The sequence below is a fragment of the Podospora pseudocomata genome, assembly GCF_035222375.1.
Source record: "Podospora pseudocomata strain CBS 415.72m chromosome 1 map unlocalized CBS415.72m_1, whole genome shotgun sequence".
NCBI lineage: Eukaryota > Fungi > Ascomycota > Sordariomycetes > Sordariales > Podosporaceae > Podospora > Podospora pseudocomata.
In genome coordinates, this window is record NW_026946363.1 from 2,608,184 (window position 1) to 2,621,343 (window position 13,160).

Genomic DNA, 13,160 nt, shown 5'->3' on the forward strand with positions numbered 1-13,160 from the left:
TAGGAATGACATCGCAAGTATAGCTGAGGTTAGGTAAGGCTGCTTGGTGCAAGGTACGGCCCCACCCAAGACCCCGACCCTTGGGCGGCTGCGGCTTGGGCGAATTAGCGAGCGGCTGGCAGCATGCATTGCGCAGCAGCAGCAGCAGCAGCAGCAGCAGCAACCAGATGGCAGGACGCAACCTAATCCTCCTACAACATCTATCTCAAGCTGACACTTTTTTGCGCAAACCGACTTTTCTAAAGGACAGGATCCTCGGTTCATCACATTGATTTGCTCACAGCACAGCGCAAGCCATACCCGGAAGACCAGCCCAAACACGAAGCCCGTCCCTCGGTTGAGTCGGCTCCTAATCATTACATGCGATTGCGCGCCCGGCAACGAACGACAACAGCAATAACAAAACACCACGATTGAGCGCGCCCCAAACCGCCCACCATGTCCCAAATACTCCTCGACTTCCTCCACCCCCTCCTCACCTCTTGCCTCCCCTGCCTCCCGGGAACCCCCACCCTCAAGATCAACTCCCGCTCCCTCAAGATCCTCCGCCTCCTCGGCGAAGGCGGCTTCTCCTACGTCTACCTGGTCCAGTCCCTCTCCTCCCCCAACCACGAGCTCTACGCCCTCAAGAAAATCCGCTGCCCCTTCGGCGCCGAATCCGTCGCCCAAGCCATGAAGGAGGTCGAGGCCTACAAGATATTCGGCTCAACCCCCGGCATCATCCACAGCGTCGATTACTCCATCGCCACCGAGCGCGGCGGCGGGGAGGAGAGCAAGACGGTTTATGTCTTGCTGCCGTATTACAAGCGGGGGAATCTGCAGGACATGATTAATGCTAATTTGGTGAATCATTCCAAGTTTCCTGAACGGAAGCTGATGGGGTTGTTTTTGGGGGTCTGTAGGGCGCTGAGGGGGATGCATGTTTACCAGGGCGGTGGCGGGGCAGGGGCGCAAGAAGAGATGGTTGTGCCGGGGAGGAAACGAGGGGGCAAGAATACGGTGAACGGGGGGGCGGATGTGGACGATGAGCAGGAGCAGGGGAGGAGTTTGCTGACGGAGGATGAGAGGGTCACGCAGGCCAGGGAGACGGGGGGGAAGAGGAGGAGTTATGCTCATAGGGATATCAAGCCCGGTTGGTGTCCCTGGATTTGTGTTCTTTCGACAAACATGGAAAACTGACGGAAAACAACAGGAAACATCATGATCTCCGACTCGGGGGATGAACCGATCCTCATGGACCTCGGTTCGGTGGCTGAATCCCCTCTCCCAATCACCTCCCGCTCGTTGGCTATTGCAACGCAGGATACTGCTGCGGAGCATAGCACCATGCCTTACCGGGCTCCGGAACTGTTTGATGTCAAGACGGGGACGGTGGTTGACACAAAGGTTGATATTTGGAGCATGGGGTGCACGCTGTATGCGTGCTTGGTGGGGAAATCGCCGTTTGAGATGAGGTCGGATGAGACGGGGGGGTCGCTGAGTATTTGTGTGCTGAGTGGGGATTGGAGGTTTCCGGATGAGGGGCCGGGGGCGAAGAAGAATAAGGGGAAGGGGCCAGTTTCTCCTGGGGGCACAACGGCGGCGGCGGCGGCGGCTGCGACAGAAGAGGAGAGGATTAGTGAGCCGATACGGGAGGTGGTGAGGAGGTGTTTGAGGGTTGAGCCGAGTGAGAGGCCGGACATTGATGAGCTGATTGAGATGGTGGAGCGGGTTTTGGAGGTGCTGCCTGAGGATGCTGCTTAGGCGGGGTGAAGATGGGTGATATATGATGGGTTTTTTTTTTTTTGGTTTTGTTTGGTTTTTTTTTTGGGGGGGGGGGATTTTTGGTTTTTTTGGGGGTTTCTTTTTTTCAAATTTTTATTTTATTTTAAGTTTTTTGGATGTTGATATTGGGGTGGCTCATGCCTGGCGTTTTGGGTGTTGAGCGGGCATCTTTCTGCAAGATGATATCTTGCTCTGGGAGGAATGATTAGATAGATAAAATTTGAACTGCAGTGATTTTTGATTTTGATTGGATATTCTACGCTAGTAAACTCTTTTGAAATCTTTCAAATCTACTATGAACATCACATATCCCAAAGATCATCCACCACCCCCCGTCCGTCTATTCAACCCTCTATATCTTTTCCATCCAAACAACTCTAAGCAGTAGGAACCCCGGCCTCTTGCTTCACAGCCCTGGCCCTCTCATTCGCCTCGTCCGCCCTAGAGATACACTCCTCCAACACCCTCCAAAAAACCCCCAAGTCCAACCCCCTAGGTATCCTCACCCCTTCCTCGCCTGGGGGTAGCAATCTCGCGGTGACCTGGCCCGTCCTCGCACCAGCTTTGGCATCTTCGTAGCTCCCCTCTGTGACGACACTTACCTCGTACCTCTCCCCCTTTCCCTCCATACCCACCCCCACAGAGGGGTCATGTTCATAAAATGGGATTTTATGCCCCCCTTTTTCGTCCAGCCCAGATAGTACCGCCGCAACAGCCAAGGGGTCGTGCAGCGGCGGGCCTTCGGTTATGCCAAAGACGTCGGCGTAGGTTTTCGCAAAAAACAAGAGCAGCTCGACGAGCATCTGCCTCAATTCCGTCTTGCCCCTCCCGGGCACCATCCCCTCCTTGCGTCCCTCGGGTCCGTACAAGATCAGTTCCTGAACCTGGGCGGTGGTGAGGCACAGGTGCGTGACATCCAACGGGATCAACGTCGTCTTCTTGGACAGTTCCCCATGTGTCAGCAGGAACGCCGCCGCCTCAGGGTCGGCAAGGATGTTGAACTCCGCAAACTGGGTCCAGTTCCCCACCCTCGGCACTCCATCAACGGTCCCCAAGACCGCGGCCGTGAACCCGTTTCCTATCGCGCCTCCCATCAACGACAGCCCGGCAACGTGCTGGATGAGTTCAGGGTACTTCATAAACAATGCCGCCGCGTTGGTAAAACTCCCCGTGGCCACCACCCAAGCTGTCCCCCGGGGGGTGGATTTGAGAGCTTCGTATGCCGCGTCGATGGCCGGGATGGTAGCCACGGGAGGGACAGCCGGTGGGGGGAGGAGCTCTGTCCCGTCGAGACCAGTTTCGCCGTGGATGTCCGTCGGTGGGTGCATGGGTGGCCGGAAGAGGGCTTTGGAGGCGCCGATGTAGACGGGTATGGAGGCTGACTGGGAGATTGCCGTCAGAATGGACGTGGCGTTGTGGGTTGTTTTTTCTAAAGAGGCGTTGCCGAAGACGGTTGATACCCCCAGGATGCGGATGGCGGGGTGGTAGGCTGCGAGGAGGATGGCGAAGGTGTCCTGGGGCGGAGGGGAGGGGGGGCAGGCATGTTAGATATTATCATCTAGGGGATGTAAACATGAGGAGAGGGAGACTTACATCGTGTCCTGGATCACAGTCTAGCCAGACGGGGATGCGGGTGTCGCTCATCTTGAATGTTGGGTGAGTGAGTGAAGTCTAGTTACCCCTCACTTTGAGATCTATCAAGTATTGAAAAGATGATGAAAGTTGAAAGCGTCGCAAACAAATCGCAGTATCTCACAGCCAAAAAGGAAATGAATGAGAGGCTCTCTGTTACAGGGTGTCAGAACCAACCTGCAAAGTGAGATGAGTAAGAGCCGTTCTTATACGTGTTCCTCCTAGCATGGTCGGCTGAGGCGGTGTTGACAGGTCAGGGGTCCACCAACTCAACGGCGTTGAGCTTGGATGGGCTTGGTTGATCGCCCAATTAGGAAGCTTGCATCAAAACAACCAGGTTTCCATATCTTCAAGGACAAGGACCAGTCCTGTTACAAATCGAAAAAGAGGTTTGGGAATATAGCATAGAGAAGAGTGGCAAAAACCACTTGTACAAAGAGAAATCATCTCCGGAAAACACCTCTCTATTCCCAGAGCTCAAAACTCCACGGCAATGATAATACTTATAAAACTCCCCATCAACCCAATCCATCCATCCATCCATCCATCTACCAGTCCCATCCCCCACCCCATACCTTCTCATACCATCTCATCCATCTGATGAAGCCCTCGAGACAGAAAAACCCTTATAACAATAAACCCCCCTTCCCCCTCGTGCAATAGTAATAACAGATCTTGTACACATCAACAAACCAACCCATCAAAACTGCTCATCAGGACAACTAATACTGTCATGTCCGGTCTTCTCACAAAGCGCGCACCACATCGGCTCATCCACCACACCCCCCTCCATGCTAGCCGCCGGCTCCTCCGACCCCAAAACCGCCTCCTTGTTGACCCTAATCGGCTTCTCCATCGCCGACACCACACTGGTAGGCTGCTGCTGCTCCTCATCAGCAGCAGCAGTGACAGCAGCAGTAACAGCACTGCTCTTGGCAGCCTTGACCGGGCTCAACGGCGCAGGAAGCTTCACATCCTCAGTCATGGCCCCACCACCAGACACACCCTCCCCCCCATCAGGCGTCTTGCTGCTGTCCCTCGTCTGATGATGCGACTGTTGATCAGGAAAAACGTTGGTACACGTCAAAATGTCATGCCCGGCCGTCTCGCAGATTTCGCACCAGAGGGTACTATCCCCCGTGGCCGTGCTATAAGAGTCGCTTTCGGGCATCGTGTCCAGCGTGTTCCCTCTGCTGTGCTTACCGACACCACCAGCAGGCTTATGCTCCGGGCTTCGGGGAGCCAGCACAACAGTCCCGCGAGAGTCCCGGTAAGAATTCCTGTCGTTTCCACTGCCAGCAGTCATGGTGGCCGCACTCCCGCGATGCCCTGCCGCTCCCGAGTTCACCGCGCTCCTCCTCAACGTCTCCAGCTCCCTCTCCAGCGTCTCCTCCCTCGTGCTCTTGCTCTCCACTAAGGCCCTGAGCTCGGCAACCTCCCTCTCCAATTTCTCCCTGCTCAACCGATCATCAATTGACTCCCCTTGGTGTGATCTAACAGACCCAGACCGCTGAGCAGCACCCGCACCCGCACCCACCACCCCATTCTCCCCGCCGTTCGGAACAGCATCCCTGCTCAACGAATGAATAATCGCCTTGAGCCCCCTAATCTCATCTTCCTTCTGTTCCAACTCCTTGCTCGTCGCCCCTCCACCCCCCCGCGCCAACCCATTCGTAGCAAACTGCGCCTTCTCCCTCTCCCTCCTCAGCTCCGACCTCGTCCTCTCCACCTCGCCCCTCAAAAACTCAACCTCCCCCCTCGCCTCCGCCTCCCCCCTCCTCGCATCCTCCAACCCTTCCTCCAGCTCTTGCACCAGCTCCTCCAACTGCTTCAGCTGGTTAGCCACAGTATCCACGTCCGCCGTCCTGTCCTGCAGCTCCTGAATCTCCTGCATCAGCTCCTCAATCTTCTTCTCATACACCCTCTCCGTCTCGGTGCTCGCCATCTCCAGCGTGTCAATAGTGCTCCGAAAGTCGGCTCGGTGAGCGTCAAACTCGGCCGTCAACATGGCAATCTTTTCATTCTTTTCTCTCAGCACCGCCCGTAGCGCATTGGCATCCTTGTCGTCCAGACTGTTTCGCCGTCCGGCTTGCATCTGCCCTTCGGAACCCTCAATCAACCCCTGCAGCTCCGTCAAGCTGCTCTCCATCTCCATCAGCGTGGCCGCCTGTTCCTTAAGCTGCCGCTCCCGCTCCTCCAGCTCGGCCTTGAGACGCTCCACCTCCTCATTGTTGACGGCGTGACTCCCGATTCTAGACGCAGCCCGTGAGGCTGGCCTCACCTTGAGGCTGAAGCCAGACCCAGCGCTCCCATTAGTCTGCGTCCTCTGAACACCAACCGGTCCCGCATCCTCCTCACTCAAGTGATGGGCCTGATACGACGAAGACGACACCCCAAGCACAGAAACACTTCGCGGTCCGACGCTACCTTTCCGCTGATGAGCAGGAAGTCGCTTGCTCGGGTCACCCGCCGTGCCGCGAACACTCTGGGCAAACTTGTTCGGCGTCGGGCTGCCGTATCGTGGGGGAGCGGTTGCCCCGATCGAGGGTCTCGGCGCCGGCGTCATCTGCAGCCTTCTCACAGGCGACTCCGGACGCGGCAGCGACGGGCGCGTAGGCTTCTTGCCGACAGGGCTCGTGGCACGGCCTGGGCCGACGGACTGGCTGAATTTCGGCACACCTGGAGTCGGTGGCGTAAAGTTTGTCGAGTACTGAGTTCCGACCTTCAGACCTCCGCCGCTGGCCGGGGTGAGAGGATACGAATTCGTCGGCATGATGGGTGGTGGTTCTCGTTTGACGGCTTTGGAAATGGGAAGAAAGATGCCCGTGTTTGGATCCTTGGTTCTGAAATAGAAAACACTGCGAGAAGGGGTTATCCCAGTTAGAAAACGGCATGATTCCAAGGTTCGCATGCACATGATCCGATATTTGTCCAACTTACCTGTCGACATCACCGCTGTTCTTGCCGCGGCCTGCAAAGTCGGGATGCAGCTCGACACCAACAAAAGTGCCCTTGCGACCTGTGACGGGACCGATGAAGCGGATGGTGCCCGTCATGTTGCCCGGCACATCGATGACATCGCCCACCTGGACATCCTCTCCGCCGGCGGCACCCCCAAGGCGGCCGGGGGTAAGCGGGGACGGCATAATGTTGGTGTTTTCGCTGGCCAGAACCTGGTTGTAGGCGTAGGCTTCACTATCATCCGGAATGCTGGCCAGCGAGTTCTGCGTCAGGGCGGCGACGGAGCCTTTGCGCGAGAGCAACTGGGGCACGGGCGGGCCGAGGCGCGTCGCCGTGGTCGAGTGTGCGTTGTAGACCTGGTTGAGGTTGGGAGTCGAAATGGACGAGAGACCGCAGCGACCGTTATTTCTCCTAGACAAGGTGTGGCGGGTGGTGGTGTTGTATGTTGAAGAAGTTGTGCTGGTGATGGTGGTGGCCATGTTCGGCAGCCCAATTGGAGGCGGCGGCAGCACCCTGGCGGCCAACCCCAGCAGCGAATGGCTTTATTGTTTACACGACACCCCCCCCACCACCTTTCACCCAACCAAAGCCCTGGGGAAACACTCTTCCCGCCCGGGGGGTCGGAGCGCGAATGCCGACCGCTAGTAGCTGGAGCTCCCCTGAACACAACAAAGGAGAGCCGCCGAATTGGGTGGCTTACCGTCAATCTTTGTTTTTCTCCTGTTCCGTCTAATAAATCAACAGAAGTCAAGAGAATGTCGTCGCTGTTTCTGGGCTTGTGGAATTGCCTTTCCTTTTTGTCGATCTGTTCTCCTCTCCTCTCCCAAGCTCGGGCTGTGATGCTTCTTTTGGCCAGTCGTCCCTTTAATGAATGCAACCACAAGAACTTGGTCGCTGATAATTTGCTGGGAAAGTCGTTGTAGTAATCGGGGGATGTAATTGATGAGGGCCAAATAATTCGTAATTGGTTGATTGGGGCGACTATTGGCTCTGTAGAGAAATGAAAAGGTAACCACAGCAAAATGACGATGGACAGGGTGAGTTGATTTGCGGGTGGAGGTTTGTCGGGTGTCTGGTGACAGCACAAAAAAAAACAAAAAAGCGAGCGTCAAGAAGGAGTTGTCGGCACCGGTCATCGGGGAACGGGGGGATCAATGCCGGGGAGGGGAGCAAGTTCAACAAATATAGGATCCTGGGAAGGAGCATCCAGGAGCAAGTATCGTGAAGAGAAGGCTTCTTTTGAGCCCCCTTTGTATTCACTACAATATGACCTGCAGGTACACACAGCCTGCTGTTGGTCAATGACAGCATGAAGCAAACGGCAGCCAGTCGGGCTGCAAGAAAGCTCCCATAGCTGCCAGAGAGCTGCAAGAGAGTGGCTCGAAAGTGGACTCGCGACCTCAATCTCAAGCCGCTGCAGCTTCTAATTGGCGTTGCTGTGTCCCCTCCCCCGCGCCTGGCGAGATTGGGAAAAGAAAACAAGGCCAGATTCAAGGCCTCACCATGGCCACGTCGCAGTTCGTGAGATTCTCCATGTTACAGAATGTCGTCACTGCCTCGCATGGCAATCACCCAGTGGGAACTAGGTGGTCGAGTGTAGATGGCTTCAATGGCACTAGAAGTTACTGGTACCTTAACTTAAGTAAGGGGTGATCTACAGAGCATAGCTGCCGTCTACTGAATTTAACAGACATGGATAGAGCTTCAAACCCAACACCACAACTGACAAACAACAATTCCTCCTTGCTGCCACCTTCCGTTCCCCGCACTCAATTCCTTTGTTTACTTTTCTATCTTTAATTCCCCCCTCAGCTGCAGTGGTCGGCTGTCTTGCCAGTGGCTGTTGAACCAATGCAACGCTGAAACGCAGGAGGTTTGTGCTGCATTTCCACGTGTGAGCCCCTGGCTGCCATGCATGTAAGAAACCGAACAGCCACCAACATGGAGAATATCGCTTCTACAAAGTTGGGTTTTGATTGTTTTCTTTCCAAAGCTGTGCTGCTGTCAAGCTCAGTCCTCCCTTATAGCCAGGGCTGTATAACACCATGTTCCTTATCCAGGGAATATCTTTCTGGATAACCCGGATAATTCATCTTATTCGGCTATCACCTATTGAACCGTTTGCCGCAATCGCTGGCTATTGCTCGGGATATTTCATGAGGGTATACCTCATTGATACGCACTGATTCTTGATAAACATCTCGTCTTCGAGCTTGAACTGCGCCTCAGCTCCAAGTTGCACCATCAACTTGAGCGCAGTGTTTGTGCAATCCCGAGCATCCAGTACGCATAACGCTCTTACCGTCCTCGTACTACAGAAGGCGCGCGTCATTTCTGGAAACCTAATCCAGCGCCTTTCGTAGCTGCCCATCCCGTCCCTTTGCCGCAGTGTGGTACACAGAATACCGGGATGACCCTCGTGGTCACCACCTCGAACTGCTGCCTTCCCCGCAGACTTGATCCCATCCGGAATTTCGGTTCAGGATTCGGCCGCATTCAGGTATATTGTTGAGCCGAGCCGTATTAGCCCGTCCTGCATCGAACGGCTTGGTAACTTCGACTGCCAGTAAAAGATTTCAAGGATCATGGCCGGCTCACGGAGGCGATGTCGGGTCCCGCTGGATGATATCATCACTCGTGATCGGATGGCTCCCATCATTCAGCACCATTGCCTCCCTATGCCTCTGGTTCCGGTCGCGCTGTTCTTCACTCCCTGGCGTGGTTTGGAACGAACGCAACAACACCCTAGTAGGATGGTTCGCGTCCAAACTGTTGACATCGAGAGTTTCCGGAAACAAAACGCTTAATCGTTCCACCAAGTGCGTGTCGTCATCGTCTGCTTCGCTCTCTTCCGTGTCAGGATACGGAAAGAGACCGCACTTCTGCAGTGCCACTCGGCCAGCTGGGCTCTGCCGAATGCAGCTGATGATTTCGGCAAGCCTGTTGGTCTTGCTGCGCAGGTAGGCCGCAAGATTCTGATGCCGCTCCTCCTCGGTGGTTCCCCAGTTTTGCTTGGACAGCCACTTCTCGACAAATTTGGCCTTGATGAGTTTCTCGCAGTCGAAGGTGCCTACCAGCTGGCTGATGAACATGAGGCAGAGCTTGTCTGTCATGTCACGGAGAGGATACTCGTCCCAGTCTTCATTGTTGAGCACTTCCTGGTCAGGGTCAAGAGATAGCTCCAGGCACCGGACTAGAGCTGCGTAGGCCTTCCATGTGTGAAGTTTATCCAAGGAGTCTTGAGGAATTATTAGTCTATCAATTGTGCCACCGTGATTGATCATCGACTCACGCGGATCGGTAACCACTGCCAAAGCTCGGAGATTCTTCAGGCGCTCGTCGTAGTTGGGACGGGTGATGCCCCAGAGGAGCTGTTCGAGGGTGTCTTTGTCGTTGACGGCTCTGTCACATACGATCTTGACAGCCGTCTCACGAATGGCGTGGTTGTAGTGACCGAGCAACGTATCCAGGGTGGTCAGTTTCAGGGCGTCCTCGGTGTCCTGGGTGATGTACTGCGGCTTGGGTTGTGGTGGTTTTGTTTCGCACTCTGAGCGCCATTGATCAAGCGCAAGCAGCACTGTCCCGACGAGAGCAACACCGTGTATGATCAGGGCCCCTTTGATGGCCTTATCGGTGGTCATAAGGGAGGAGAGCCATTCCATGATGGCGGCGGTGGTTAGTGTCGTCTCTGATGTTGAGGCTGCATGTCGTCGCCCGGCTGTAATGCATCTCCACAGTGGAGAGCGGGTTGGTGTTCTGGAGAAGCTTGAGCTGAGAGCTTCCAAAACAGAAAGCTGTCCCTGATCCTGCCGCTGCAGACCGCCAAAGTTTACAAACGGTGGGGCACTCTGATAAGATAGCGCTGCGACCATCCATCCTCTACCAAAAATTCTGAATTGGAGATACAACGACTGTTCGGCCATCGAAAACCCGGCAACTGCGTCGCGACTCCCAACAAAAACGACGCGATCATGGCCGGCTCACAGTTGAAGAGGCTTAAGGCCTCCCTGAAGGACCAAGGAATTATCGGTCCCCAGAAATCCAAGAAGCAGAAGCGCCAAAATGCCCAAGATGCCAAGGCGTCCAACGAGAAGCGCATCCAGCGACATGAGGCCCTGGCCAGCATCCGCGAGCAGTTCAACCCCTTCCAGTTCAAGACGAATGCCAGAGGCCCCAAGTTTGAGGTTACCACCAACAAGCCCGTCAGCAGCAGGGAGGCTATGGGTATCAGCGGTCGACCCGGGTTGACCAAGGCGAAAGGCGAGGAGAGACGGCGTGAGACTATCCTTGTTGAGATGCAGCGGAGGAACAAGGTCGGCGGTCTGATCGATAGACGTTTCGGTGAAGACGATCCCAACATGTCGCTCGAGGACAAGATGATCGAAAGATATACCCGCGAACAGCAACGGTCTCACAAGAAGCACTCTGCGTTCGACTTGGAAGACGATGAGGAAATGGGAGGACTTACTCACATGGGCAAGCCGCTTTTCGACAATGATGACGCTCCGAAGTATCTTAAAGACGACTTTGAGGAGGATGTTGGTTCAGGCGATGAATCCGAAAGTTCGCAGACCGATAGGCGTGCACTGAAGAGGCAGCGTCTAGAGGGAGCTCTCGAGGCCATGGGCGAACAGGAGGAAGGGCAACCAGAAAGAAAGAAAACCAAGAAGGAAATTTACGAGGAAATTATCGCCAAGTCCAAGCTTCACAAAGAGTTGCGACAGGAGGCTAAAGAGGAGGATAACGAGCTCAGAGCTGAAATCGATGAGGCCATGAGGGATCTGCGACCACTACTCTTCGACAGAATAAAGCCACCTGCCAAAAGTGACAAGCCCACTCTTGTGATTGCTGGAAAGGATCAAGCTACCCTTGACAGGGAGTACGATATCCAGGTGAAGCGGATGGCGTCCGACAAGCGCGCGGCGCCTACTGATAAGATGAAGACGGAAGAAGAGAAGGCAGCAGAGGAAGCGAACAGGCTAAAGAAGCTCGAGGAGGACCGCCTGAAGCGTATGCGCGGAGAGAAGGTCTCAGATGACGAACAGGAGAGCGATGACGAGAACAAGCAGGGCGGAGATGACGATTTCGATGCCATGGATGTTGAGGACGCGGATGAGTTTGGGCTCGGGCAGGGAATTGCTGGAAAGGCCAAAAAATACCGACCGACCGCGACCGAGCTGGGATTCGACGACGAGGACGATTTCCTCATTGATGATGATTTGGTCGCCAGCGGTTCAGAGTTGGAGTTCGACAGTGGTGACGAGGGTGAAGAGAGCGATGAGGACGAGGAGTCAGGTTCCGACTCTGGCTCTGAGGAAGAAGACAGCGACGATGACGAGTTCACCAAGGGGTTATTAACAGAATCCGAGGTGAAGCAAGGCATCTTTCGGTTACCCACCAACAACACCAAAGGCTCCGATGAGAATGGTGTCCCATACACCTTCCCCTGTCCCCAGAACCACGACGAGCTCCTCGAGATCTTCAAGGGCATCGACGTGAAACAGCTCCCGGTCGCCACCCAACGCATCAGAGCCCTCCACCACCCAAAACTCGCCAGCGACAACAAGGAGCGCCTCGGTAACTTTGCACAGGCACTCGTTCGTCACGTCAACTACCTCGGAAACCAGTACCAGCCTACCTGGGCCGCGGCTCTGGAAGGCCTGACAAGACACATCCACTCCCTAGCCAAGAGCTTCCCCATCGAAGTCGCCAAGGGCTATCGTTCTATCATCCAAGAGATGGAGCAGTCCCGCCCTCTGGCCCTCACAGTCGGCGACCTGATCACTCTCACCGGAGCAGGCACCACCTTCCCTACGTCGGACCACTTCCACCAGGTTGTCACCCCAGCCATGATCGTCATCGCGAGGTATCTCGGCCAAAAGATCCCGCAGTCCCTCTCCGATTACGCCACCGGCACGTTCCTGGCCATCCTTGCCCTCCAATATCAGCAATTCTCCAAGCGCTACGTACCAGAGGTTATGAACTTCACCCTCAACACCCTCTGCGCCTTGGCCCCCTCAGCCAGGGCCTTTACCCCCAACACAATCGGGTTCTTTCCCATCCACGACCCCCCCGCTGGAACTCGCCTTCCTACATCCCTTCCCGCCGACGCCTCCGCAGCAAGAAAACTCGCCTTTTCCGATTGCCTCCCTTCTAACCAACCCTCCTTGGAGCTCAAACTATCCCTCTTCACCACCACCCTCTCCCTCCTCACCAGCGCCTCCACCCTCTGGTCCCAAACCTCCTCCTTTACCGAAACCTTCTCCCCCGCCCTTCCCATCCTCTCCTCCATTCCCAAATCTCTTTCTCCTGCCATCCAGTCCCTCCAGCAGCACCTCACCCGTCTGTTGCAGATCTCCCGCCTCTCCCGCCGCCCACTAGAACTGCACCACCACCGTCCCCTGGCGATAAGGACCTACATCCCCAAGTTTGAAGATTCGTTTGACCCGAATAAGCACTACGATCCTGATCGTGAGAGGGCGGAGCTGGCCAAGTTGAAGAAGGAGCACAAGCGGGAGAGGAAGGGTGCGCTGAGGGAGCTGAGGAAGGACAATGCTTTTATGGCGAGGGAGAACTTACGGGTGAAGAAGGAGAAGGACGCGGCGTACGAGAAGAAGTATAAGAGGTTGGTGGCGGAGATTCAGGGGACCGAGGGGCAGGCGGCAAATGCGTATGAGAGGGAGAAGGCTCTCAGGAAGAAGAAGAGGTAGATTTGATGGAATGATAGAGATGTGTTTTTGTTGTTGAGTTGCATTCAACGGCATATGTATTGTTTGCGGGGAAATATAATTCAGTTTTTTTAG

The 13,160-nt window shown here is 55.2% G+C and overlaps 5 protein-coding genes across 5 annotated transcripts; 2 read left to right on the forward strand and 3 right to left on the reverse strand.

Moving 5' to 3' along the window:
• Positions 1-177: 177 nt before the first annotated feature.
• ENV7 (Serine/threonine-protein kinase env7) lies at positions 178-1,773 on the forward strand. The gene is made up of 2 exons (XM_062885450.1): positions 178-1,132; positions 1,193-1,773. The coding sequence occupies exons 1-2, from the start codon at positions 439-441 to the stop codon at positions 1,741-1,743; spliced, it is 1,245 nt and encodes a 414-aa protein (XP_062748416.1). The 5' UTR covers positions 178-438; the 3' UTR covers positions 1,744-1,773.
• Positions 1,774-2,027: 254 nt separating this feature from the next.
• On the reverse strand, positions 2,028-3,408 carry URH1 (Uridine nucleosidase 1; the record flags this gene model as incomplete). Its single annotated transcript, XM_062885451.1, has 2 exons — positions 2,028-3,278; positions 3,358-3,408. The coding sequence occupies 2 exons, from the start codon at positions 3,406-3,408 to the stop codon at positions 2,142-2,144; spliced, it is 1,188 nt and encodes a 395-aa protein (XP_062748417.1). The 3' UTR covers positions 2,028-2,141.
• A 688-nt stretch (positions 3,409-4,096) lies between these two features.
• Positions 4,097-7,535, reverse strand: QC762_110280 (uncharacterized protein; the record flags this gene model as incomplete). The annotated part of the gene is made up of 2 exons (XM_062885452.1): positions 6,337-7,535; positions 4,097-6,254 (listed from the first exon to the last, which is right to left on the reverse strand). The coding sequence occupies exons 1-2, from the start codon at positions 6,834-6,836 to the stop codon at positions 4,097-4,099; spliced, it is 2,658 nt and encodes an 885-aa protein (XP_062748418.1). The 5' UTR covers positions 6,837-7,535.
• A 449-nt stretch (positions 7,536-7,984) lies between these two features.
• On the reverse strand, positions 7,985-10,781 carry QC762_110290 (uncharacterized protein). Its single transcript, XM_062885453.1, has 2 exons — positions 9,650-10,781; positions 7,985-9,595 (listed from the first exon to the last, which is right to left on the reverse strand). The coding sequence occupies exons 1-2, from the start codon at positions 10,278-10,280 to the stop codon at positions 8,952-8,954; spliced, it is 1,275 nt and encodes a 424-aa protein (XP_062748419.1). The 5' UTR covers positions 10,281-10,781; the 3' UTR covers positions 7,985-8,951.
• NOP14 (nucleolar complex protein 14) lies at positions 10,329-13,067 on the forward strand (the record flags this gene model as incomplete). Its single annotated transcript, XM_062885454.1, has 1 exon — positions 10,329-13,067. The coding sequence occupies one exon, from the start codon at positions 10,329-10,331 to the stop codon at positions 13,065-13,067; it is 2,739 nt and encodes a 912-aa protein (XP_062748420.1).
• Positions 13,068-13,160: the final 93 nt, after the last annotated feature.

Bases quoted from the DNA above. Each gene is read 5' to 3' on its own strand.
- ENV7 (XM_062885450.1), top strand. From the start codon at position 439: ATGTCCCAAATACTCCTCGACTTCCTCCACCCCCTCCTCACCTCTTGC. The intron at 1,133-1,192 runs GTTGGTGTCCCT...GGAAAACAACAG, and splicing joins TCATAGGGATATCAAGCCCG to GAAACATCATGATCTCCGAC.
- QC762_110290 (XM_062885453.1), bottom strand. From the start codon at position 10,280: ATGGCCGAACAGTCGTTGTATCTCCAATTCAGAATTTTTGGTAGAGGA. The intron at 9,596-9,649 runs GTGAGTCGATGA...TAATTCCTCAAG, and splicing joins GGCAGTGGTTACCGATCCGC to ACTCCTTGGATAAACTTCAC.